Raw genomic sequence first — 27,645 nt, forward strand, 5'->3', positions numbered from 1 at the left:
CACCTAAAACCATATACAAAAATTAATCCACAATGGATCAAGGACCTAAATGGAAGAGTGAAAACTACCAAACTCTTAGAAGAAAACAAAGAAAAAAAGCTTCATGACATTGGATTTCACAATGATATATTGGTTATAACAACAGAAACATAGGGGACAAAAGAGAAAATGCATACATTGTACTTCATAAAAGCTAAAAACTTTCAAATTTCTTTTTTTTTTTTTTCCCCAAGACAGAGTCTCACTCTGTTGCCCAGGTTGGAGGGCAATGGTGCGATCTCGGCTCACTGCAAGCTCCGCCTCCTGGGTTCATGCCATTCTCCTGCCTCAGCCTCTCGAGTAGCTGGGACTACAGGTGCTCTCCACCACGCCCGGCTAATTTTTTTTGTATTTTTAGTAGAGACGGGGTTTCACCATGTTAGCCAGGATGGTCTTGATCTCCTGACCTCGTGATCCGCCCACCTCCGCCTCCCAAAGTGCTGGGAGTACAGGCGTGAGCCACTGCGCCTGGCCAAAACTTTCAAATTTCAAAAAACATTATTGAGAAAAAGTGAAAAGGCAACCTGTGAAATGGGAAAAATATTTGCAAATTATATATCTGATAAAGGATTAATTTCCAGAATATATGAAGAACTATTACAAATCAACAACAGCACAAATCAAAAAAAAAAAAAAACAATTAAAAACTGAACAAGGGACTAAAATAGAGATTTCTCCAAGGAAGATATACAAATGACCAATAAGCACATGTAGAGATGCTCAACATCACTAATACTTAGAGATACGCAAATCAAAACCACAACTATACTCCACCTCACACACATTAGGATAGCTTTGACAAAAACAACAACAGCACAAAGCAAAAAGTATCTTCAAGTAAGTGGAAAAACTGGAGCTCTAGTGCGTTGCTGATGGAAATGGGAAATGCTATAGCTGCTGCGGAAAATGGTATGGCTATTTCCCAAAAAAATTAAACAAAGAATTACCATTTGATCCAGCAATTCCACTTCTGGACATACACCCAAAACAATGGAAAGAAATCTGATTAGATATTTATGCAATGCCATTCACAACAGCATTACTCACAATAGCCAAAACGGTGGCAACAACTGAAAAGTTTATTGAAAGATAAGTGGATAGAAAAATGAGGTGTATCCACACATTGGAATGTTATTCAATCTTAACAAGGAATAAAATTCCAATACAAGCTGCAAAATGAATGAACCTTGAAGACATGATGCTAAGTGAAAAAAGCCAGACACCAAAGGACAACCATTATATAATTCCATTTATGTAAGATAGTTAGAATAGTCGATCACATAGACACAGAAAGTAGAATGGTGAGTAGTAAGGGTTGGGGGGGAAGGAGTGAGAGTTTTCATGTATTGAGTACAGAGGTTTAGTATGGTAAGATGAAACAGTTCTGGAAATGGATAGTGATAACGGTTACACAACACTAAATTGCATGCTTAGAAATAGTTAATGGTAAGTCTTATCTTATATATATATATATACATATATATACACATATATATAGTGGCTGGTAGTCTTACCCTTTCTACAAATACACACTTTTTGGCACTGCCCCTTCCCTGCCCCCAAGGCCCAAGGGTTAATCGCCAAATGTTTCCATTGCATATCACTCACTGTCCTCTGTGCTGTGTCCCATGTGCTGTGCCCACAGCCTCATACAGCTGGTGACTTCAGAGTCAGGACACAGCTCAGGAGTCTGCCCTGAGGCTCCCTCTCTTCCCATTTCCCTGCAGCCTAACCTGGGGGAGGCTTTGCTTCTTCTGGCAGCTAGATTTAGCCAGATTCAGGACAGGCCACCCAGGCACCTTCTCCACCACCCCATTCTCACAACAGGTGGAGTCAGGGCAGGGCCAGTCATCAAGTGAGCCTGAAGCAGAGTAGAGAGTAGAGTCTGAGCTGCTTCTTCCTCATCCAAGGGGCGTCCTCCTCTCATTTGGGAAAAAGTGTGAGCTTGTTTCAAAGCTTCAGATGTTCCTTGTAGCTCAAGGAGTAGGTAAAAGAAAACAAAGAGGTAACAGAAAAAAATGTGTTGGTAATAGAGAGAAGCAACGTGGCCTTGAGAATCCTCCTCCTTCACCCTCAGTGAAGTGCTCTAGGGCTGACAAAGCCCCCCACCATATTTCTCAGGCTGGACCCAAGGGCAGCCATGAGAAAGAAAAACAAGGGGCAGGGAGTCATATAGATGCATTGGGAGGGTCCAGGAGAAAAATTGGGGATTTCCTTTTGTCCATTGGACGTTGGCTGAGAATAAAATATTTTTCCTCACTCTTCTCTAAAAGCCAGATAGACTCCACCCAAAAACATATTGCCAATCATGCAGGGATCCACTTATCAGAGACTGTGATCCTCTTGACTGTGAACTTACTGAGGTCGGTGGCTGAGTTATGGACAAAACAGGCATAGACCCCGCTATTCTTTGCAGTGATTTGGGGGATAAAGAGCTCTTGTGTGTATTGCTGGAGCTTTTCATTGATAAGCCAAGAATACTCCTGGTCTGTAGAAAGGCCACAGTGTCCCTCTGAGCCAAAGAAGAAGAATCCTTAAGTCCCAACCAAACTCCTGCTGTGTCCACTGAGCTGGAGTCTGAGACATCCACCTGTTTCTCCATCACAAACTGGGGACATCGAGTCTCCCATGACAGGAGCATCCCATTCCTCTCTTATTCTTGGTTAAGGCTGGGCCTACCAAAATTTGCCTGGGGCAGGCAGTCATGGACAGCTTTGATGTCCAGGGCTGAGAGTCTCTGTTCTTGGACCTGAGAGGGACTGAGAGGCCTGGCTTCTGGCCATGTGGATTTGGGTTGGCAGCCTGGGCTACAGAGGACAACCAGGGTGACAGGGTAACTGTGACTGGCACTCACTCGATTCCAGATTTCACACTCATAGGGTCCTGTGTCATTCCTTGTGACATTGAGTAGAGTGAGGTCCTGTTGTTATTGGACAGCTGCAGCCTGGAACTGACTGGGAGGCTCTGACCATTTACCCACCACAGGTAGGTTGTGCCCTGGGTCTCAGGTTCACAGGTTAAGGCCACAGCATCCTTGTCCTCCATGGGGTTGGAGTTGTTGCTGGTGATGGAGCGCTTGGGCAGCTCCGCTGTGCAGATAACAGAGAGAAGATTGCCCTGTGTGGCACCTTTGATTCCCCCATGGGCATCTTTCAGTCAGAGTTGGCCTCTCCCACCTCTCAGCCCACCCAACTCTTTAAAAACCCATGGCAGGTATGTGTGTCACAAGACAGAGGCATGATGATCTGAGGGCTCAGAGACCATGAGTCTGCCTGCTCTGTCTTAGAGAAGCACAGGCTTTCTCCAGTATAAATTGAGCAGCAGCACTGGGTCTTGGACAAACACAAAAGCAGAAGTCACCACTCCTGGTGCCTCTCCTGGTCCCTCCCTGACTTGCTGCCTGCCTAGCCCACCTTGGTATCCACACCTGGAATGTGCAGGTGCTGTGCTCCTTCCAGCTTCACAGTCCTACTTTGCCGCCCCCCACCCACCGTCACCCATTTGTTTTCTCTGTGGCTTCCCTTTCCAAGGGCATCTTAGAGATGGGTGACAATGGGACTTTTCATTGTCCTTAGCCTGGGACTGGATGTTTTAGTAGAACTAACACAGAAGAGACCAGGGGCAAGCCTGGAGGCCAATTCAGTCATCAGGCAGTGGAGCCACTAGGTGGAACAATTTTCACCAAATATTTCATGGTGAATGACTGGAACCAGTGACCTCTGAAGATACAGCAGAGTCTCAAGAATGATCTAGAAAGAGTGAAGGGGACAAGCAAAAGCTGGTGGCTTTGGAGCAGAAACATATTCCCTATCCTGGGTTTTTGATGTTCCCTCTCCCTTTGCAGAGGGCAGTGAGGACCATGTGGATCTTTCTAGAAATACATGTGGATGTTTGTAAATGCAGAACTGACGGGTGGAGACAGGGAACATGAACTGTTGGAAATCTGGTCCTCATGGACCATGTGTGTTTGATGGATATGAGACAGAAATGTGGGAGGAAGTTTTGCAAATATTTTCTCCTGTTGGACATTCTACACTCAGATTTCATGAGTTTGACTACTCTAGGGACCTCATAAAAGTGGATTCCAGAGTGAATCAGAGAGTAGAATGGTGGATGCCAGGAGCTGGGACTGAGGTGAATAGGGAGTTTTTCAATGGATATGCCATTTTAGTTATGCAGGATGAGGAGGTTCTAGAAATCTGCTGTACAGCTTGGTTCCTATAGTTCATTAAGACTGAGTAGTTCTTATGCATAAGGCTTAAGATCAAATGTGTTTTGGATTTCTAACTTTTTTAGATTTGTGAATATTTGTAGTATGCTTACTAGTTTAGCATCCTGAATCTGAACATTTTAAAATTCAAAGTGTTCCAGTGAGCATTTCTTTGGAGCATTACATCCGCAGCTGATAAATGTTGAATTTTGGAGTATTGCAGATTTTGGATTTTTGAATTTGGGGAGCTCCGTGTGTAATACTGTAATTTTCCCTTAAAATTTTGTCTGGAGTTTAGAACTCATGTTATGTTCTGACTATAGTAACAAAAAAATTGGAGGAAACATTAAATTTTTTCCATAAGTGGAAATTGTTATTAATAGTGCAAATATCTAAGTTCAATTGCTGGAAGTAGTATTTCTCTAGATACCAAAATAAAGTTAAGATGTGCTGTGAATTCCAGCAGGAAGACATTATGCTCAAAGGAAGATGCTGAAGGTGGTTTGAAATTAGCAACTCCCTGAACAGAGAGAGGCTCATGGGTCCTGTTAGGAGGACAGTACCAGTCAAAGAGGAAGTTTATATGTGTCAATTACAATACAGAAAGGGAGGAAAGATGCCAAATTAGGAGAAGCAATGTGTGTTATATTAGCAAATTTAGAAAGACCTCCCTATCCCTAATTCCTGTGCAGACTTAGGAAAAATGGGGAGGAGCCTGAAACAGGCATGTGAAATGCTTTCTTCATTTTCCCTAGACCTCAGGAAACACAATTAGAGTTTGATTAATTTCGTTTAAATTGGGCAGAGTCTAAGTGAGATGCCAGTGGCTTGTGCATCTCCCCACCTGAAAGACCCCACCTTATGGCAATGGCATCACGATGAGGACACAGATGTGTGTCAAACAGGCAGTAAACCCATCAGATAGTACCCACCTGGCCACCTCCGCCTGGTCCCAATATTCCCATTATGTGTATGTTACAGTCTTTGTAGTTGTCTCACAACTACAAAATATAAAATACACTATTGTCAATACAGAATATTCAATATGAACTTGAATATGTTCTTCCACTTTTTGTCACTCTTTTTAAACTTTACTGTTTCAGTTTTTGAAGTTTCTATTAACACACCATAAAGCTAGAGATTTTTTCCTCAGCTGTGTTAAGCCTACCAGTATACACACTTTCAAAAGCTTATCAAGGGCATTTTTCATTTCTCTTACAGTGTTTTTCATTTCTAGCATTTCTCTTGGGTCTTTCTTAGAATATCCATCTCTCTACTTATGTCACCCATCTGTTTCTGCGTAGTGCCTAATGTTGCCTCTTAGTCTGTCTTGTATGGTTTTTTTTTGCAAACCAGACATGATGTACTGGGTAAAAGAAACTTGGGTGAGAAGGCATTTAGTAATGCTGTGGTGAGTGAGGCATTCAGTGATGCCATGGAGGGAAGGATTCTGTGGTATTGGATTAGAGCTGTGGCCTGGGCTGTGAACATCGTAAGTGCCTCTCAGTTTTTTCTTTCCCTTAGGTAGGACATGATGGCTACAGGGGGCTGGAGTTGGATATTTCCCCTTCCCCGGGGCATTTAGGCTCTGATCAAACCCCAGCTGATTAGACTCTGGTAAAATAGTTTCTCTTAAAGGCAGGTCTTGCCCAGAATAGAATTCACTGGCATCTTTCAAAGTGGTTTCTTTCCCCCTTCCCCTGCAGGAAGGATGAGCTGATTTTTACTGGGTATTACTGTAGGAACCTGGTAGGGCTCCAGAAGCTAAGAGTCACAAACATGTCCCCTTAACCCCAGAAGTAATCCATTCCCCTGAGTGTTTAACTCTGGGTCTTGTTCACAGTTCACACTGACCCTCCAGCAATTCATTATTTACAGGTCAGGTTTTTCTGACCCCAGCGCTGGTTCCCACTGAGGCTTCTGTGCCAGGGGTTTCTGCCCAGGTAAGGCATGCTGTCTGTCTTTGCCTGTTGGTCTCTTCAATATATGGGTCAATTAGCACTGAGACCTCACTTCTCTGAGGGATCTAAAAGAGTTGTTGAATTTTGAGTTTGTTCAGCTTTTTACTTGTTGTTAGAACTGAGTGACAAATTTCAAGCTTGCTATAGGCCTAACAGGAAACCAGAAGTCTCCAGGAAGTGACTGGAGGATGTGAGCCTCATAGCTAGCAGGATGAGGATGCAGTCATAAGTGAAATGGTGAAAGGAGCTCGTGGGCTTTGGGGACTGCAGACCTGTACTCCTGCCTCTGACCCCCCTGCTGAGTCAATGTAGAGAGTGAAATCACCTTTACAAAGATTAGGACAGTGAGAGCAAGCTAGCATGGCTGACTCCATCTGGCCTCTATCCTGACTGGATGTGTTTGCTCATTCCTGGGAATAAGCCAGGCTAACGCTGGAAGGAACTTCGTTTATAGGTTAATGTTGAAGCAAGGATGATAATAGTCCCTTTCTAAAACTAACTCCCTCCTTGCTCAGGGACTGGCTTTATAAAACTAATGAAAGACCACGAGATTAGGATTACAGGAGCAGCCCGAATTCTGCTAAAATGCAGGCATAGTTTCTGCAATCCCTTACTGCTCAGGACTCATGTGTACAGAGGTCACAAGATTTGTGAATCCCCTAATTGCTCCTATAGATAACATCACTATCGTAGAACCTGAGATTTATCTTTTGAGATGTTTCTCAGACTTTTGCATTCTGGAAACCAGCTGACCTCATCCAGACCCATGACTAATGGCTCAACCAGTCATGTGGCCTCCACTCAGAGGTGGATTCAGAAAATACAGGCCATTTTACCCATCCTCATGATTTCATACCCAAGCAATCAGCAGTATCCATTCCTTAGACCTCTGCCACTGAAACTATGCTTGAAAAACTATAACCTCTGAGCAACTGAGGAGGCTGATTTGAGTCATAATAACCTCTGTCCTCCTGCTTGGCAAACAGAGTAATTAAAATCTTCCTTTTCTACAAATCACCATCTCAACAAATTGGTTTTGTCTGTGCAGCAGGGCAAGAAGAACCTGTCGGGTGATTATAAGAGTCGCTGGAGGAACCGTTCATCCCTGTCTAGCGGCCTGTTCCACATGTTGGCCTCATAAAGGGAAAGAGCCCTGGATGGGGATTCAATGGAAGCTCATTCTCCTGGTGACCTGGGGACACTGGTTCATGATGGAGTCTAGCAGGGGCCATAGATCCAGCTGAATTTATGTGCCTTTCCTATTTCCTAGGAGCTGAGCCAGGCCACAATGTAAGCAAGAAGGGAACAGAATGGTCAGCCTTTTTAGAGAGAATGTCGGGGGAAGTCCCAAGGGTGCAGGAGGCTGTGCAGGACAGGGCATGGCAGCTAAAATTAAGGAGAAAGAAGATGAGAGGCACAGAGGAGCAGAGAGAACCAGAAACACCCATGTCAGTGAGCAGTGGGGGTTACAATGACCTTAGTGACTCCAGGGACCAGGTGCACCTAGTGCCCCAGACCAGGACCAGGGAGCCCTGAAAACCCTCCTATGGCCAAGGAACTCCAGAGTCACATGAGGTGAGATGGCTTTAGGGGCAGGGGTTCAGAGAAATGGAACATGGGTCTCAGCCCCTGAGAAACGGGGAATGGGTATGGCCGGCAATTTCTATTATATTAGGATTCTGCATCCAGGATCCAGTCTCTAAAGAGATTATGGATACTTCATTCAATCCCTCTATCCTTCCTACAAGAACTAGAGTGTGTCTCACGTTGGGCCTGTGCTGGGGCAGGGTGTGAATTGGGAGAGAAAGCAAAGTCTTCTCCTTTAGCCTCCCGTGGGAGTGACATGGACACTCTGAAAAACACAGGATTTCAGGTTCAGTAAGGGAGATTAGGATCTGAGGAGGAAGTCTGGACATTCCTCGCACTGACTCTGATAGCTGAAGCAGGTGATTTCGTTCTGGAGTACAAACTAATCGATTGTCCATTTACTCTCACTCCTCTGAGGTTTGGATGCCAAAGAAGAAAGGATGTGAGTCAATGGATGACCGTGGGGGTCCCTGGAAACCAATAAGCCCCCACTTCTGCTGGAGGAGAGGGTCATGTGACTCTGATCTGCCCCTCGTGTTTGTGTGACTCTGGTTCAGTGACTGTGTCTCCCTGTGGCTCAGTTTTCTCTCAGTCAAATAAGCTAAATGGCAAGTGGTCTATGGCTTGTTATGTTTTTGGTAAATGAAATTTAAATCATTCACAGTCATCTGACCTAATGCTTGGCACAGAAGAGGTGTTCATACAAACAGCATTTATTATTATTTGCCTCCATGAGAGGGTACCCATAGGCCTGATCCCTGTGAACAAGGGATGCTAGGAACATCTTCTCTCTTCTGTTTCTGTCCCTGGGGACACTGAACTTTCTATGGAGTCTACTAAGCTTCCCAGGGCAGCTGGCTGATGGACTAAGAAGCTTGTCCCTCTGTCCTCTGTACTCTGAGTCTCAGGTGGAGAAGGCTCTGTCCTTGCCCAGATGAGGCTCTAGGAGCTAAACCATAGCTGGTAGGCAGCTCTAGGAGCCACAGCCCGTGGACAGCTGGCAAATATTTGCTTCCAGTAAGCCTTGCCCAGGAAGCCACAACCCAGGCCTGGCACAGGCTCCCCAGGGTCACCTGGAGTCAGGATCCTGAGATGCAAGTCTGGAGCTGGGGCTTTCAGGGCTGAGCTTCTCTAAGAGAATCCCAGGGTGTCCCTCATGTCAGGCCTTGGCCCAGTTCTCCAGGGTCTTTCTCAGAGTCAGGTCCATGGGAGAGGCATGAGGTGCTTGGCTGAGACTGATCTCCTGCTGAGTCCCCACATCAGACTGTCCTTTCTCTACAGTGAATGTCTCCAGGGTCTGGATGCAGGAAAGTAATTCTGATCCGCTGAAGTTTGTCTCCCCTGTATGTGTCCTGCACTAAATACCCAAACACTAAAATGAAACATAATGCAGAGGGAAATAAGGCACAGCTCAGGCCTGACAGTCCTGCGTGTGCAAGGTAGAACTGAACCCCCAACACCCAGAGGACATGAGGAATCACTCACGGTATACGCTGAACTGTGAGGTTATTTCTTCATTCATAAGATTTAGCTTTATAACTTGAAGGGTGTAAAATCCTGTGTCATTTTGGGTCACATTATGAATCAGCAGGCATGCACAGGAGTTTACCATCTCTTAATCACTGTATGCAGGCCCTGGGGTAGTTACTTAAGTGTCAATTACATATCCTATAATTTGGTCGTTGGTGGCCACTTGGTCGCCTTTGTACCAGTTGTAGCCAAGATAATCCTGGGGCAGATTGATAAACAAGTAGAACAACTTCCTGCCCCTCTGAGCATCAGATGGCAGGGCTTCAACAGTGACATGGGCAGTGGTAGGCAGGTTCCAGAAAATTCAAAGTAAGACTAGGAAGGGGAGAGAGCATAAGACAATTTGGGGACCTATGTATTGGTATCAAAAGATGGGACCCTGGGTGTTGAGAAGGTCTCTTCAACCCTCCACCTTAGAGTGTGTGTGTGTCCTACTGGGTCAAGGTCAGAAGCATGACCCTGATTGTTTCAACACCTCTGACCTTGGCATTTCTCTGTGTGGAATCCTCTTCCCCAGGAGTCTGCATGGCTCCTTCCCCACTGCCCTCAGGTCCTGCTCACATCAGGATGTCCTTGGGAGACTTCTTCCCTGAAGCCTCTTCTAGAGACCCTGGGTCTTCCCTTTCTGACCTTTCCCTGCTCTGCTCCCTCCAGGGTTCTTGTCAACACCTGACCTCACATTCTAGATCTCTTTGTATGTCTATCTTCCTCCCCAGGAGAGTGTGAGCTCTGTGAGGACAGGGGCTTGTGTGATCTTGGTTGCATCCCAGTGCCTGGGACAGGCTGTAGACTCCTGTGGATGAGTTCATGAGCGTTCCCAGTGCTATACGCATCCCAGGGTTTACGTTCCAATTTCTGGGGTTGGTGGCTGAGGACAATGTTTCATGCCCTGGTTATGTTTTTTTGTGAAGTGTCATCTGACATAGTTATTAATATCATTTTTCAAAATATAGTGGCCAGTGATGATTAACCAGGAAAATAAAACACTTGAGATTTTCCTGCTTCTTACCTATTCCAGATCAATGTGATTTTTTTGTTTTGACCCCTGTCCCTCTTCTGTATCTTCTTACCTATTCAGACTCCAATAGAAGCCCTCTGTCCCCTCTCAGAGCCCCATCCTTCCAGGAGACCCCAGCCAGTCACTGTGCTTCCTCCTCCCGTCCTCTCCCAGGAAGGCCTTCCCTCACCTGTGAACAGAAGCCTCTGCCAGGAAACATGCCATCTGCAGGGAGGGGCTGAGGAAATCACCATGGTCGCTGCTGCCTGCTTGTCCTCCTTTGTGGAGATGAGCCTGGGGTCCAGAAACTTTCTGAACACAGCTGTCAGTTGTGCTGTTTTCCTTCTTCTGCACTGAGCCTCTTCCCAGGGCAGGAGCATTTCTCAGACTCATGGGTGGGTTCTGTGTCCAGGACACCTCCCTGTCCCCTCCCTCTCAGTCCTGCCCCCTTGTTCCTCCTTCCCCTTCCCCTTCTGTCTGTGTTTCAAGCCTCTCAGAATTGCTGAGGCTTCTGCCTCTTTCAGCAGTGATTCTCTCACCCAGCCTCTACACACATTATGTGCAGACACACACACACACACACACAGACATACAAAGACACACACACACACAAAGAGACACACACAGACACTCACAGTCACACACGCTTTGTAGGCTGGGTGAGCCCAGCCCTGGACCCTCAGCATTCAGCCATTTTCATGGCTCCAAGTTGGGGTGCACAGTCACTCCCCCCGCCCTCTCCCATCCCCATCTGGCTCTTCCCTTCAGAGCAGGAGGACAGGCTGCACCAGGACCCTGCCACAAGGATACCCCTACTGTGCTTTGGGTGAGCTGAGTGCTGGCTAGCAAGAAGGACCCTCCCTTTCTCTAATTGTGTCAAGCTTCCTGCAGCTTCCAAGGATAAACTTTCAGGACCCTGGTGTTACAGAGGGAACTGTCCTTCCTGGAGGTGTACAGGGTTAATCTCTCATGTCTCCTGGGAAGAGAGGCCTGTGCTGGTTATTCACCGGGGGCTGTGAACCTCGTGGTCACCAAGGACAAGTCTCAGCCACTCTCTTGCTCCCTGGAGTCTGGGGGCTGAGCTGGGGTTCAGGCTTCTCCATGTTCTCCCTGACCATCTTGGGTGTCCTCTGTTCTCTGCATGGCTGATTGTCCTGTGGTCACCCCACCTTCCCCATGGCTGGCACAGCAAGGAATGGGGAGCTGCCCAGGGACCCTGTAGGACACAGCTCTCTGAGACCCAGGAGAGGTAGCTTGGGACATAGCAGGGGCTCTGAGCTAGAGACACTAGTCCCGACTTACTCTGAAGCCAGGATGTGCTCAGCCCTTTTCATGTTGACATCCCCTGGGGTCTGTCCTGAGGATTTGAACCTAGTCAAGCCCTTTTGTGTAGAGGAAGCACAGGTAGTGGTCAGATAGCCCATCTGGGAGGATGGTGCTCACACCTAAGAGGGTGGGTGAAGGTGGGTTGTGTTCTAAAAGCTAAGGGAGCTCATGCTTACTCCCCACCCCGTGCACACCGGAGAGCTCTGTCCTCCCTCCTGACTTCATGAGGGACAGCAGGGGACAGGTGGACAAATCCCAGATGGCGCCTGTGTGTGACTGTCACATGTGCCCTGAGCCTCCTGGGGTGCAGAGGGCAGGTTACAGGGTGTCTGGTTGATTCCCAGTGGTACTGTGGGCACTCAGGCAGATGCTGTTCTGGAGGCCTGGAATGCCCCAGAGAACAGGAAAGATGGAGCAGGGGCGGGCATTTAGGGAGCAGTCACAGAAGGAGTTGATGAGGATGGAAGGAGGTCACGAGGGGAAAGTGCTCAGTGTGGCATCACGTGCACCAGCACTGCCCCAGGAAACATGGGGTGTGGGGACAGGAATACTATGCAGCCATAAAAAAGAATAAGATCATGTCCTTTGCAGGAACATGAATAGAGCTACAGGATATTAACCTTAGCAAACTAATGTGGGAAAAGAAGCCAAATACTACATGCTCTCACTTATATGTCTGAACTAAATGATGAGAATACATGAACACAAAGGGAAACAACAGACACTGGAGGCTACCAGAGGGTGGAGGGTGAAAGGAGGGAGAGAAGCAGAAAAAAATTACCATTGGTTACTAGGCTTAGTACCTGAGTGATGAAATAATCTGTATATCAAATCCCTGTGACATGGGTTTACCTACATAACAAACCTGCACATGTACCCCTGAACCTAAAATAAAAATTTTTTAATCCCAATGAAATTCAAACATCAATTTAATCTCTAATCCTTCTCCAATTAAATTTTAAAAAATTTTTTTACAAAGGAAACCTTTTTTTCCTTTTTTTTTTTTTTTTTTTTGAGATGGAGTCTCACCCACTCCATCACCCAAGCTGAAGTGTAGTGGCACGATCTTGGCTCCCTGCGACCTCTGTCTTCCGGGTTCAAGCAATTCTCCTACCTCAGCCTCCAGAGTAGCTAGGATTACAGGTGTGGACCACCATGCCCATCTAATTTTTATATTTTTTTGTGGAGGCAGGGTACCACCATGTGGGCTAGGCTTGTCTCAAACACCTGACCTCAAGTCATCCACCCACCTCAGCCTCCCAAAGTGCTGGGATTACAGGCGTGAGCCATCATGCCTGCCCTAAAAAAGGAAAACTTTTAACAAGTATACTAAATTGGCTTCTTTTTTTCTAAAATATAATAATAATAATAATAATAATAAAATAAAACTCGTGCTTCACTCCACACCATTATATCTACCAGAATTCAAAGAATGGAAAGTTAGCTGCTTCTAATAGAAATGACCATACAGGATTCAATGAAGAGACAGGGTCTGAAGTGGGCCTTGGGACAAAGAACAACTCAAGAGGCTGAGAAGACAGGCAAGGGTGCTATACTAACAAGGAAAAGAACTGGAAAATGTTTGGACACGATAAAGTAAAATGTGGTCCTTCAATGCAGATCAAAGAAGTAGACTGATCAAGGGGCCATTCTATGAGGACTTTGAATGGCAAGATAAGGAATGGGAACTTCATCCTATAGATAAGAGAAGTCACTGGAAATCTTTCAAAAGGACACAAATATGATAAACAACATTCCCAGGAAGATTATTCTGACAGTATTAGGCAAGATAACTTGGGAAATGGTCTTCAACTCTGGCAACTTCATGAAAATATCTGGAAGATTTCTTCTCCTTTTTTTCCTTTTTCTTCTTTTTATTTTGAAATACATTCAAACTTTCAAAAATATCCCAAAAATAGTCAGAGTCCTCATATGCTTTTCATTCAACTTCCCCAAATATTAACATTATAGATATCTACCCAGTCATCAAAATCAATAAATGATCTGATACTGCACAGTTAATGAATCTATAGACCTTATTCAAATCTTCCCTATCTTCCCACTAATGTCCTTTTTCTGGACCGTGATCCAATCTAGGATCACAAATTGCATCTCTTTGTTCTGTCCTCTCAGTCTCCTTTAATCTGGGATAGTGCCTGAAAATTTCTTTAGCATTCATGACCTTAACATTTTTGAAGAGTATTGGCAAGTTATTTTGTAGAATAACCCTCAGTTTAGGCTTTTCTAATTGTTTATCATAATTAAACTCAGGTTATGCACTTTGGGCAAGAATACCACAGAGGTGATGCTGCGCATTATTCATCCATCATATTAGGATGCCCTAAGATGTCCATATCACTGATTACTGGGGATGTTAATTTTGAGCACTGGGCTAAGGTTGCTCCACTGCAAAATTACTATTTTTCTTGGGAGCATTTTTTAAAAACCAGTGCCCAGGCCATACCACACACCAATCAAATCAGACACTCTTAGGGGAAGTCACATGCATGGGTAGGTTTTAGATGCCTTACAGTGACTCTAACCAGTATCCATGGTTGAAAACCTACAGCTTAGACCGTGAAGATTAGAATCCTGGAAATCAGCTAGGAGGCCATTCCTTAGACCGCTCTTTTTACAAGAACATCCAATTCTAGACAAATAAATACATCTGGACATTGGCATGGACCCACAGTAGAGAAATGGGAAGGTTAAAAATCCCCTGATGAGGCGGGGCGCAGTGGCTCACGCCTGTAATCCCAGCACTTTGGGAGGCCGAGATGGGCGGATCACGAGGTCAAGAGATCGAGACCATCCTGGCTAACAGGGTGAAACCCCGTCTCTACTAAAAATACAAAAAATTAGCCGGGCATGGCAGCATGCGCCTGTAGTCCCAGCTGCTGGGGAGGCTGAGGCAAGAGAAGGCGTGAACCCAGGAGGCGGAACTTGCAGTGAGCCGAGATTGAGCTACTGCACTCCAGCCTGGGCGACAGAGCAAGACTCTGTCTCCAAAAAAAAAAAAAAAAAAATCCCCTGATAGGGAAAGTAATGAGTGAGTAGACTGCTGTCCCATAAAAAAAGAATGCAGGGCCAGATGTAGTGGCTCCAGCTTGTAATCCCAGCATTTTGGCAGGCCAAGGCTGGTGGATCACTTGAGCCCAGGAGTTCAAGACCAGCCTGGGCAATACGATGAAACTCTATCTCTATAAAAACAAACAAAACACAACATTATATGGGCATGATAGCACATACTGTGGTCCCAGCTACTCAGAAGTGGGAGTTGGGAGGATCACTTGAGTCCAGGAAATCAAAGCCACAGTAAGCTATAATCACACCACTGCAACTTCAGCCTGGGTGGGAGAGCAAGACCCTGTCTCTGAAAAAATAAATAAAGATAACATTTTAAGATAAGATCTAGTTCAAAAAATGCATCACATTTTATGTTGTTTATATGCTACAATCAGAACAGAACATGGAGGTGTTTGCATATGAATAGCCAAAAGATTATCTACTTTTTATACAGCTGTATCATAATCCATTGTGTAGATATAAAACAACCTGATTAATTAGCATTATACTGGTGAAAAATCTAGGTGCTTCTCAATATTTTGCTGTGAAACCATCACTACAGTGAATAACTATGATTAGGTGTCATTTTTCATTACTGCAAATGTAATAAATTCTTCCCAGTGAAGTTTGGGAGGCCAAAAGAAATATATTTTAAATTTTGACATGCATTTAGAAATTTTACTCCACACGGTGTGTACAAATGTTTATGTTTCCAAGAAAAGTAGGGGAGGGTGCTATCACCTCAGTTGCTCCCACACATTATGTGATCAAACGTCTATTTGGGGACATCTGAGGCTGGGGTTGTATTTTAACATTTGCTGTCCCTGGACCTCAAATTTCATTTCTCCTGTGTATAGGAGGGTGAGCTGTGTTCATATGTCTAAGAGTCATTAAATCAATCTAGGTGTCCATCAAGAGTAGATTAGATAAGGAATCCCTACCTATACACCATGGAATACTGGGCACCCATTAAAAAAAAAATCATTCCTTTGCAGCAATATGTTCGCAGCTGGAGACCATTATCCTAAGCAAATTAACACAGGAAGAAAAATCTATAAACCGTAACCTGATAAGAGGGAGGGATCTAAACATAGGATATTCAATGACATAAAAAATGGCAACAGGAGAAGCTAGAAACTACTGGAGGGGAGGGAAGAAAGCGGGCAAGAAATGAAAAACAAAATGTTCAGTGCTATGCACAATATCTGGATGAGAGCAACATTTGTACCCCAAACCTCAGCATCACACAATATACCCAGGGAACAAACTTGCACATGTACCCTCTGAATCTAAAATAAATGTTGAGACAAAGAAAAGGAAAGTTTTACAACTTTTTGGTCTCAGAGATTTGTGATCAATGTGGTGAACCTGTTTATATGTAATCAACACATCAATTCAGATAGAATTGACATCTTTAGAATATTTATTTTTCTGATGCATAAATATGGTATAGTTCTCCATTTAGTTAGGCCTTCTTTAGTGTTTCTTGATTGTTATAATTTTGTCTGAAGAGATTGTATGCATTTTGGTCTTTGGTTGAATTGACTCCTAAATATTTTATATTCTCTGGCACTATTATGTTCTCTTTAATTACACCATAGTTGTTTGTTGTTAAGTTAATATATTTTAGTCTGTTCTTATACTACTCAGCTCCCTAAACTCTCTTATTATTTCTAATTATTTCCATTAGATTCTTTTGAATCTTTCTATATAAACAATGTTATTCTTTGAAATTAATGATGGTTTTATTTCTAGTTTTTTAATCCTCATACCACTGATTTATCTTTCATTTCTCATTGCTTTAGGCTAGGAACTCTAATATGTTAAATAAACATCATGATCTTGAAAACAGTGAGCGTTAACATTTCTTCTGTGAACTGATTTTCAAATATTTGCCCTCTACTCTGCTATGCTTTGGTCTTGTTAATTTTGTGTATTCTTTATATAGTAGCACCTTATCTCATTGTTTATTATAATTGCAAATATTTTAAGATAGTATTTGTTTTTCTTAAAGAGAACTTTTTGACATGAAGACTCTTTTTGAAATTTTCATGGGTATCAATCTTTTCTTCCTTGGCTATACAATAATAAAGCCCTTCCCCACTTTGAGGTGCTTTGGTGGCTTTGATTTGACATTTAATTTTTATTCATTTGGAACATGTCCAGGAATACATTGTTCTGTTCAAGACCATTGCTAGTTATCAACCTAACACTCTGAATGTCCATGTTGTCCACAATAAGTCACTTTAAAGACTTTGTCAATACTCGAGGAACATGCCTAATCTCTACAAATGATACCATTTCAACCACACAATCAACAGGCAATGACAATGGCACGTTACAGCCAACTACCCTGCACCACAGATGTTCTCTTTAAGTCCACAAGGAACATTTATGAAGACTGGGCTTACTCATATATTAGCAGATATTATTGAATAATTTTTACTCAAGCACCTATTTTGTATACAGTTCGATCTAGATGTAATCTCTGTAACATAAATTTTAGAAATTAGAAAAATTAGACATCTAGGGATTTTCAAAGCACAGGTCAATCAAGACACAGTGATGAACATATTAAGTACCTGGTACTTGATTAACAGCTACATCTACCAAAAGTTATAAGATGCAGCCACAGTGATGCCCCAGGGAATTCACAACCCAAAATGCTTCTACTGAAAACATTGATTAAAAATGAGTTAATCGTCCAAATAAGAAGGGAGAGAAAAACAAAGCAAGTAGAATAAAAGTGTAAGAAACTTAAAAGTAGAAAATAATAAACTAGAAGACAAATTTAAAAATGCAAAGCATCCATAAACTCAAAAATAATGTTGCTAAAAAAGTTGACAAAAGGTTATTTAAACTTCTGGACTAATTCATCAGCAAAGCAATAGAAGAAGAAGAAATAAACTGCATTAGCAGTGAGAAAGAATGGGTGTAAATGCAGCTGTGGCAGGGTTGAAAGCTCCTATTTAATAAATGGTATTGGGAAAACTGGCTAGCCATATGCAGAAAACTGAAACTGGACCCCTCCCTTACATCTTACACAAAAATTAACTCAAGATGGATTAAAGAGTTAAACGTAAGACCTAAAACCATAAAAACCCAAGAAGAAAACCTAGGCAATACCATTCAGGACATAGGCATGGGCAAAGACTTCATGACTAAATCACCAAAAGCAATGGCAACAAAAGCCAAAATTGACCAATTGGATCTAATTAAACTAAAGAGCTTCTGCACAGCAAAAGAAACTATCATCAGAGTGAAGAGGCAACCTACAGAATAGGAGAAAAGTTTTGCAATCTATCCATCTGACAAAGGGTTAATATCCAGAATCTACACAGAACTTAAATTTACAAGAAAAAATCAAACATCCCCATCAAAAAGTGGGCAAAGAATATGAACAGACACTTCTAAAAAGAAGACATTTATGCAGCCAACAAACATATGAAAAAAAGCCCATCATCACTGGTCATTAGAGGAATGTAAATCAAAACCACAATGAGATACCATTTCACACCAATTAGAATGGTAATCATTAAAAAATCAGGAAACAAGAGATGCTGGAGAGGATGTGGAGAAATAGGAATGCTTTTACACTGTTGGTGGGAGGGTAAATTAGCTCAACCATTGTGGAAGACAGTGTGGTGATTCCTCAAGGATCTAGAACCAGAAATACCATTTGACCCAGCAATCCCATTACTGGGTATATACCCAAAGGATTATAAATCATTCTACTATAAAGACACATGCACACATATGTTTATTGCTGCACTGCTCACAATACCAAAGACTTGAAATCAACCCAAATGCCCATCAATGATAGACTGGATAAAAAAAATGTGGCACATATACACCATGAAATACTATGCAGCCATAAAAAAAGATGAGTTCATGTCCCTTGAAGAGACATGGATGAAGCTGGAAACCATCATTCTCAGCAAACTAACACTGGAACAGAAAACCAATCACCGCATGTTCTCACTCATAAGCGGGAGTTGAACAATGAGAACACATGGACACGGGGAGGAGAACATCATGCAATGAAAAAGTAAAACTGCATGCCCTACTTGGGAACAGAGAGGGAAAATCCACAAATGAAATATGACCCAAAAAAAGTCAGGATTTACCACATTGAGTTGTTCCCCAAAAATGAAAGGTGAGTTTAACACCCAAAAGTCAACAATTGCCTTTACTTCATCAACAGATTAACTAGAAAAAAAATTATTAGCAGAACAGAAGCAAAATGACCTTGCATGAAATTCCACATCATTCCATCCTGATGCAGACAGTGCAGACATGAACGGCAAATGATGAAAGGAGGTCCCTTTTTTCAGGCCCTGCGAGGAACCTGCACCTGGTGGCTGCCACATTCCTCCTGATTCTTCTAGGCAACAGCCCTCCTTGAAATCCCTGGGAGGACTCGTGCTCCACTGGGAAAGGCCCTATCTGGAAAGCTCCACAGCAGCCCTGCCAAAGCCCTCAGGCACAGATCCTGAGTGACAGGACTTTTAGGGACACAGACAAATGGACATGTCCCCAGTGCCCACACTAGGCAGGGGCATCTGGACCGAGTGTGCAGCTCCCTCACCTCGACCCAGCCTCTCCCCAGTTACTTGGGCCTTGGGGTGGCTTCAGGTCTCCAGTCCATGCCACCAAAATCTCCAGAGTGACGGTCCTCCGTGGGGTCCGTGATGCCTGTCCAGGTGCTGCCGCCTGAGCAAATCTAAAGAATCTGGAGGGCTTGAGTTGTGACAGTAAAAGCAGCCATATTTGTCTCAAAATTGAAAGAGAGGGCATGAGCTCCAGGAAGGGTGAGGGTGCCCTCTAGTGGTCCCCTCCTGGTAAACAAAAAGGGGCCAAGAGAGTTGAGAGATCAGGGCTGGCCTTGGACTAAGTGTGAGTTCAGGTGGAGGGAACCAGGTACAAGGAGGTGGCTGAGATGGGAAAGCAGTCCAGAAAGACGAAAGGAGCAGGTCTGAGGAAGACCCAGGGAAGCTGAAGAAGGGCAGAGCAGGGTTCTGCACTCCTCAGCACTGACACTGGGGTGGTCATGCTAATGGGGCTCTGTGAGCAGCAGGGTGTTCAGCACCCTCTGGGAACTCTACCTACTCAATGTCACAGGACTCCCTCCCCCATTTCTGTCAACCAACAATTTCTCCAGACTTTGCCAAATGCCCCCCTCGGAGGGCAAAATTAGCCCCGACAGAATCATAGATCTACACTAACCTTTCAAAGCAACTCACCACTAAAATCCTTCATCTCTTGGTGAAAGAATTGTGAGTATGTGAGGGGTACAACTGACATCTTCAATATCTGTTGAAATGAATTTTACTTAATCTGCAATTTGATGTCACGGGAGAAGGCATGTTTAGATGCCACATTGCTGCCTGTACCTCACAGCAGGAAGGGTATGGGTTTTCCAATCGTCTGTAACCACGAACCAGAATGACACCCACTGACTTACATTACAAAATGGGATATGGAGAATTCTGTAGATATGGGGTGGGAGAAATAAAGCATGAAACCACACCACAAGACACCAAACAGTCCATTCTGATGTTCTCAACATCTTAGGGCCATCTTAGCTATCTATGAATGAAAAGTCAATTCTCTCATTAAGAAAAAATACCTTATGCAGAATAAATTTATAGCATAGGAATTTCTGTACATTTTCAAAATTGTCTACTGTTGGATCATTCCTTAAATACGAATCCATCCCAAAATTCCACCCCATCTGCCCTCTCAGGTGTAAGCAGTGACCCCCACATGGGGTCTGCAGCCACTGCCTGTTCTTCCTCTACACAGAGGGCCTTAACAAGGTCGAAACCCTCAGGACAGACCCCAGGGAATGTCAGCAGAGGAAGGGCTGAGCCCATCCTGGCCACAGAGTAAGTCAGATTGAATGTCTCCAGCTCTGAGCCCCTGCTCTGTCCCACATTCCCTCTCCTGGGACTCAGCCATGCCCTGTGAAGTCCCTGGGCAGCCCCCCACTCCCTGCTGCATCAGCCTTGGGGAAGGTGAAGTGACCACAGGACAGTCAGCTGGGCAGATGACGGGACACCAAAGATGGTCAGAGAAACCATGGACAGGCCTCAGCCCCAGCTCAACAACCAGAACCCAGGGTGAAAGAGAGTGGCTGAGACCAGTTCCTGGGACCACAAGGCCCACAGCCCCCACTGACCAACCAGCAGAGGCCTCTCTCCCCAGAAGACATGAGAGATTCATCCTGCACTCCTCCAGGAAGGACAGTCCCTTCTGGGACACCTGGGTCATTGAATGTCCATCCTTGGAAACTGTAGCCAATATTGACACAATGAGAAAAAGTGTCCCTCTCACCAGCCAGCACTTAGCTCACCCAAAGCACAGTGAGGGTAGATCCCTGTGACAGGGCCCTGGTGCAGTCCAAGCCCCTGCTCTGAAGGGAAGAGCCAAATGGGGATGGAAGAGGGTAGAAGGGGTAACTGTGCACTCTGACCTGGAGCCATAAACACGGCTGGATGCTGAGGACCCAGGACAGGGCTCACCCAACCTACAGGGTGTCTGTGTGACTGTGTGTATCTGTGTGTCTCTCTGTGTGTGTGTCTATGTGTCTGCACATAGCATGTGTAGAGGCTGGGTGAGAGAATCACTGCTGAAGGAGGCAGAGGCCTCAGCAATTCCCAGGGGCCTGAAACACAGACAGAAGGGAAAGGGAAAGGAGAGACAAGGAGGCAGGACTGAGAGGGGAGGGGACAGAGAGATGTCCTGGGCACAGACCCCGCCCATGAGCCTGAGAAGTGCTCCTGCCCCGGGAAGAGGCTCAGCACAGAAGGAGGAAGCACAGCACAGCCGACAGCCGTGCTCAGAAAGTTTCTGGATTCCAGGCTCATCTCCACAGAAGAGAACACGCAGGCAGCACAGGCCATGAGGCCCCTTTCAGCCCCTCCCTGCACACAGCACATCACCTGGCAGGGGCTCCTGCTCACAGTTGAGGAGAGAATTTCCTGGGAGTGAACACAAGGAGGAAGCACAGTGACTGGCTAGGGTCTCCTTGGGAGGACGGGGCTCTGAGCGGGGACTGAGGGCTTCTGTTGGAGCCTGGATAGGGGAGAGGACACCAGAGAGGGACAGGGGTCACAACAGGAAAATCATATAGAACTGGAATTAGTAAGAGGCAGGAAAATCTTAAGTATTCTGTTTTCCTGGTTAATCATCACTGGCCACTACATTTTGAAAAATGATAATAATAACTATATCAGATGACACTTCAAATAAAAACATAACCAGGGCATGAAACATTATCCTCAGCCTCCAACCTCAGAAATTGGTCCAGGACATGGAGGACCTTGGGAACGCTCATGAGCTCATCCACAGGAGTCTGCAGCCTGTCCCAGGCACTGAGGTGCACCCAAGATCACACAAGACCCTGCCCTCACAGAGCTCGTGCTTTCATGGGAAGAAGACAGACACACAAAGAGATCTAGAATGTGAGGTCAGGTGTTGACAGGAGTTGTGGAGTAAACAGAACAGGGAAAGGTCAGCAAGGGAAGACTCAAGGTCTCTAGAGGAGGTGTCAGGGGAGGGGTCTCCCAAGGATGCCCTGATGTGAGCAGGACCTGAGGGCAGTGAGGAGGGGGCCATGCAGACCCCTGGGGAAGAGGATTCCAAACAGGAAAATGCCAAGGTCAGAGACGTTGAAGGAATGGGGATCACGCTGCTAACCTTGACTCAGTAGGACACACACACACACTCAAAGGCTGAGGGGTGAAGAGACCTTCTCAGGACCGAGGGCCCCATGTTTTCCCCCCAATACATAGGTCCCAATGTTGGCTGGTGCTCTCTCCCTCTCCTAGCCTCACTTTTAACCTTCTGGAACCCGCCCACCACTGCTCAAGTTACAGTTGAAGTTCTGCCATCCAATGCTGTAGAGAAGAAGGAGGTTGTTCTACTTGTCTACAATCTGCCCCAGGATATACTTGGCCACAACTGGTACAAAGGGGAAACAATAGACGCCGACCACTGAATTGCAAGATATGTAATACACAAGGAAGTAACTATCCCAGGGCCTGCATACAGTGGCCAAGAGACAGTATACCCCAATGCATGCCTGGAGATCTGGAACATCGCCCTGAATGACTCAGGATCCTACACCCTACAAATTTTAAAGGCAGATCTTACGACTGAATGAGTGCACAGATCAGCATACACCGTGAGTGATTCCTCATGACTTCTGGGTGTTGGGGGTCAGTTCTACTTCAAACACTCAGAACTGTTAGACCTGGACTGTGCCTGTGTACCCCTCTGCATTATGTCCCATTTTAGGGTTTGAGCATTTAGTGCAGGACACACACAGGGGAGACAAACATCTGCAGATCAAAATTGTTTTCCCAAATCCAGACCCTGCAGACATTCACTGCAGAGGAAGGACAGTCTGATGGGAGGGACACAGAAGGTGGAGGTCAGTCTCAGCCAAGCACTCCGTGCCTTCCCCATGGACACGACCCTGAGAAATTCCCTGGAGAACTTGGTCAGGGCCTAGCCTGAGGGGCCCTCGGGGATTCTCTTAGAGAAGTTCAACCCTGGAAGCCTCAGCCCCAGAACCTGGTCCCAGAATCCTGACTTCATGTGACCCTGGGGAATGTGTGCCAGGGTTAGGTTGTGGCCTCCTGGGCAGGGCTGACTGGGAGCAAAGGTTTACCAGCTGTACAAGGGCCGTGGTTCCTGGAGCTGTTTAACAGCCAGGGCTCAGCACCCAGAGCCTCATCTGGGCATGGACAGAGCTTAGTCCTTCACTTGAGACTCACAGTGGAGAGGACAGATGGACAAGCTTCTTAGGCCATCAGCCAACTGCCCTGGGAGACTTAAGAGACTCCGTAGATAATTCAATGTCTTCAGGGGCAGAAACAGAAGAGAGATGTTCCTGGTAGCATCTTGTTCATCATGGATCAGGCCTAGATATGCTCTTTCATGTAGGCAAATAATAATAAACATTGTTTGTGTGAACACATCCTCTGTGCCAAGCATTAGGTCAGGTGACTGAATAATTTAAACTTCATTCACAGACAACGTGACAAGCCACAGACCATTTGCCATTTAGCTTATTTGACTGAGAGAAAACTGAGACCCGGGGAGGCATAGTCACTGAACCAGAGTCACACAAACACAAGGGGCAGATCAGAGTCACTAGAGGTCTGGCTGCAGCCACAGCCCCATCCTCTCCTCCACCAGAAGTGGGGATTTTGGGGTTCCAGGGACCCCACAGTCATCCATTGGCTCAAATCCTTTATTCTTACTTATCTAGACCTCAGAGGAGTGAGAGCAAATGGACAACTGATAAGTTTTTACTCCAGAACTAAATTGCCTGCCTCAACGATCAAAGTCAGAGCAAGGAATGTCCAGTCCTCCCCGTCAGATCCTAATGCCCCTCACTGGACCTGAAATCTTGTATACTGATGTGTTGGTGTCACTCCCATGGGAGGATAAAAGAGAGGACGTTGCTTTCTCTCCCCACTGGCACCCTGCAGCCGCACAGGCCCAATGTAACATACACACTCAGTAGCTTTCTCGTGAAGGAGGAAGGGAATGAATGAAGGAATGAATAATCTATAACCTCTTTAGACACCTGATTCTGGATACAGGATCCTAGGAGTTTCTGTCCACACTGGTTTTCTGTCCCTCAGGGCCTGAGACCCATGTTCTATCCCTATGAACCCTTACCCCTAAAGCCACCCCATCTCATGTGACACTGAGGCTCCCTGGGCATGGAAGGGTTTCCAGGGCTCCCTGGTCCTGGACTAAGGAAGTGGGGGCCCCTGGACCCTGAGGTCTCTTAGGCCACTGTAGCCCCCACTGCTCACTGCCATGGGTGTCTCTGTTCCTCCAGGTCCCTCATTTTCCTCCCCCTTCATTCCAACTAGGATACCCCACCCTGCACAGCTTCCCCCACACATAGGCCTTCCCCAGACACTCCTCTAACAAGGCTGACTGTTCTGTTCCCTTCCTATTCACACTGTGGCCTGGCCCACCTGCTGGACAATAGGAAAGGCACAGAAATCAGCCAGAGCAGTCACCTCTGCCAGGCTCCATCATGAGCCAATGTCCCAGGTCACCAGGAGAACAAGCTTCCACTGTGTCCCCATCCAGGGATCTCTTCCTCCAGGAGCCAAAACATGAAACAGGCCACTGGAAAGAAATGAGCAACTCCTCAATCCACTCTTATAATCACCTGATGGGTTCCTCTTGCACCCTGCACAGACAAAACCAATTTACTGAGATGGCGACTTGCAGTTACAAAAGATTTTAGTTAGGCCAAGACTGTCAAACAGGAGGACAGAAGTTTATTATTGTACAAATTAGCCTCCCTAGTGGCTCAGAAATTAGAGGTTTTCAAGGATAGTTTCAGCTGCAGAGGTCTAAGGAATGAGTACTGCTGACTGGCTGGGGATGAAATCATGCAGGTGGGGAAAATTATCTGTGTTAAATCTGCCTCTGGATGGAAGCCACATGAATGGATGAATCATTAATCATGGGTCTGGATGAGTTCTGCTGGTTGCCAAAACGCAAAAGTCTGAGGAACATCTTAAAAGACCAATCTCGAGTTCTACAATAGTGATGTTATCTATAGGAGCAATTAGGGAAGTCACAAATCTTGTGACCTCTGTACACGAGTCCTGAGCAGTAAGGGATTGCAGAAACTATGCCTACATTTTAGCAAAATTTGGGTCCCTCCAATAATCTTAATAATTATCCTCAATTTTAGGTACATGTCACAAAATATTTTTAACAAAAGCGAAACATGCCACTTGGTCCTCCCTTCATTTCAATTCCCACCTATGAGTGAGAACATGCGGTGTTTGGTTTTTTGTCCTTGTGATAGTTTGCTGAGAATGATGGTTTCCAGCTTCATCCATGTCCCTACAAAGGACATGAAGTCATCATTTTTCATGGCTGCATAGTATTCCATTTTTCATATTTTTAATAGAGACAGGGATTCATCACGTTGCCCAGGCTGGTCTGCACCACCTAGGCTCAAATCCTGCCTCAGCCTCCCAAAGTGCTGGGATTACAGGCATGAGCCACAATGCCCAGCCACCCATCTTAAAATCTTACTTAATAATTAAAATATTTGCACACATGCAAACACATGCACACTCGTGTGCATACTCACAAAAAGCAGATGATTTGAGATGACCGTGAATATCTCTACAGAGAAAAAAAGATAAATCTACATCTCTAATTCACATGACATGATAATCTTTTAACAACAGATAAAATTCATTGACATTGAGAATGTCTGTTCTACAAAAGGTTCCCAATTTTCTCTCTCTCCTGCATACACAAGACATACAGAGACAGACATGTGTATCTATCTATATGACAAAGAAGCCATACCCAAGATACATAACAAAATAACAATAAGAGAAAGACTGACAACACAATGTTTTTAAATGGCAGAAAACTCTAAGAGGCACCAGATGGTAGAACATGTGTAATAGCCCATGAGGACATGAAAAGATGCATTTGCGCTATTGTTTATTTAGGAAAGGTATATTAAAACCATTATGAAATCTCATCCCAACAACATAAGAAAGGCTAAAATTCAATAGACTGCCAATACCAAGAGTTGAAACAACTGGACACAGAGATGTTGCTGGTGGGAATTTAGATGTGATCAACTCTCTAACAGGAAAATTACAATGTGTAGCTATCTTAGAAGTTCCAGCATATACAATGGTCTCTACACTCAAGGAAATGAGCAAGGCCACCAAAATATATGTGTAGAAACGTCCACATCAGCATGATTCAGAAGACCCAAATAGTGTCGCAGTCCAAATATGCAACAATACAGGGGATAAAACAGTGGTGTATTCAAACTAAGGGATAATTTACAACATGAAAATAAATGGATTCCTGCTACATATAACATGGATGATCTCACACAGCGAGTTGCAAGAAAGGAGCCAATGCAGAAGGGAAAATGAAGCCCGATTCTACAGCTATAAAGTTCCCAAGAGGCAAAACCCATCTCTGGTGATAGAGATCAGAATGACAGTGACCTGGTGCTTGCAATGGCTGGGAGGGGCGCAGAAGTGTTGCCTGGTGCAGACAATGTGCTCTGTCTTGATCTGGACAGGGCTGTCATTGGCACATACAAACATACAGACATTATGCTATGTCCATGTTACTTCACCAAACAAGAAGTATAAAATCTCTTCAGTTTAAATTTTTAAAATCCACAAAACAATCAAAGACCAGCTCCTATCAACCTTACACAACACTTCCAGAGAAAAAGAAAATAAACAATACTCATTAACTCATTTTTGTGGAAGTAGAACCTTCTTATCAAAGGCAAACCAGGAAACAATGAAAAAGTAAAATTGCAGGCCCTACTCAGAAACAAAGAGGGAAAATCCACAAATGAAGTACGACCAAAATGAGTCAGAATTTACCACGTTGAGTTGCTTCCCCAGAAATGCAAGGTTTAATGTAGCGTTTTAACATCATGTTAAAATGCCACACTTTAACATAGCAACGTTAACAATTGTTTTTACTACATCAACAGATTAGCTAGAAACAAAATTATTATTAGCAGAACAGAAGCAAAATGGCCTTGCATGAAATTCCACATCATTCCATCATGATGGAGACAGTACAAACACTCTGGGCAAATGATGAAAAGAGGTCCCTCTTTTCAGGCCCTGGGGGGAAACTACACCCCGGTGGCTGTCACGTCCCTCCTGATTCTTCCTGGTGAAGGCCCTCCTTGAAATCTCTGGGAGGACTCGTGCCCCACTGGGAAAGGCTCCATCTGGAAGTTTACACAGCAGCCCAGCCAAGGCCCTCAGGCACAAATCCTGAGTGACAGAGCCTTTAGGGACACAGGCGCATGGCCATGTCCCCAGCACCCACACAGGGCAGGAGTGTCCGGACCCTGAGTGTGCCGCCCCATG

General features: G+C 44.9%; 2 protein-coding genes across 2 annotated transcripts in view; one reads left to right on the forward strand and one right to left on the reverse strand.

Annotated features, from left to right (window-relative positions):
- Window positions 1-27,645, reverse strand: part of LOC116480610 (carcinoembryonic antigen-related cell adhesion molecule 1-like) — a 1,172,951-nt gene that overhangs the window by 328,157 nt on the left and 817,149 nt on the right. The window contains 2 exon segments of the mRNA XM_032172760.1: window positions 2,851-2,955; window positions 2,958-3,128. Coding sequence (XP_032028651.1) covers window positions 2,851-2,955; window positions 2,958-3,128 — 276 coding nt within the window.
- CEACAM8 (CEA cell adhesion molecule 8) overlaps window positions 21,525-27,645 on the forward strand; it is a 33,405-nt gene continuing 27,284 nt past the window's right edge. Inside the window, exon 1 of the mRNA XM_032172791.2 lies at window positions 21,525-21,579. The gene's annotated coding sequence lies outside the window, so the exon portion shown is untranslated. The remainder of the gene's footprint in view (window positions 21,580-27,645) is intronic.

The sequence above is a fragment of the Hylobates moloch genome, unplaced genomic scaffold (genome assembly GCF_009828535.3).
Source record: "Hylobates moloch isolate HMO894 unplaced genomic scaffold, HMol_V3 SCAFFOLD_13, whole genome shotgun sequence".
NCBI lineage: Eukaryota > Metazoa > Chordata > Mammalia > Primates > Hylobatidae > Hylobates > Hylobates moloch.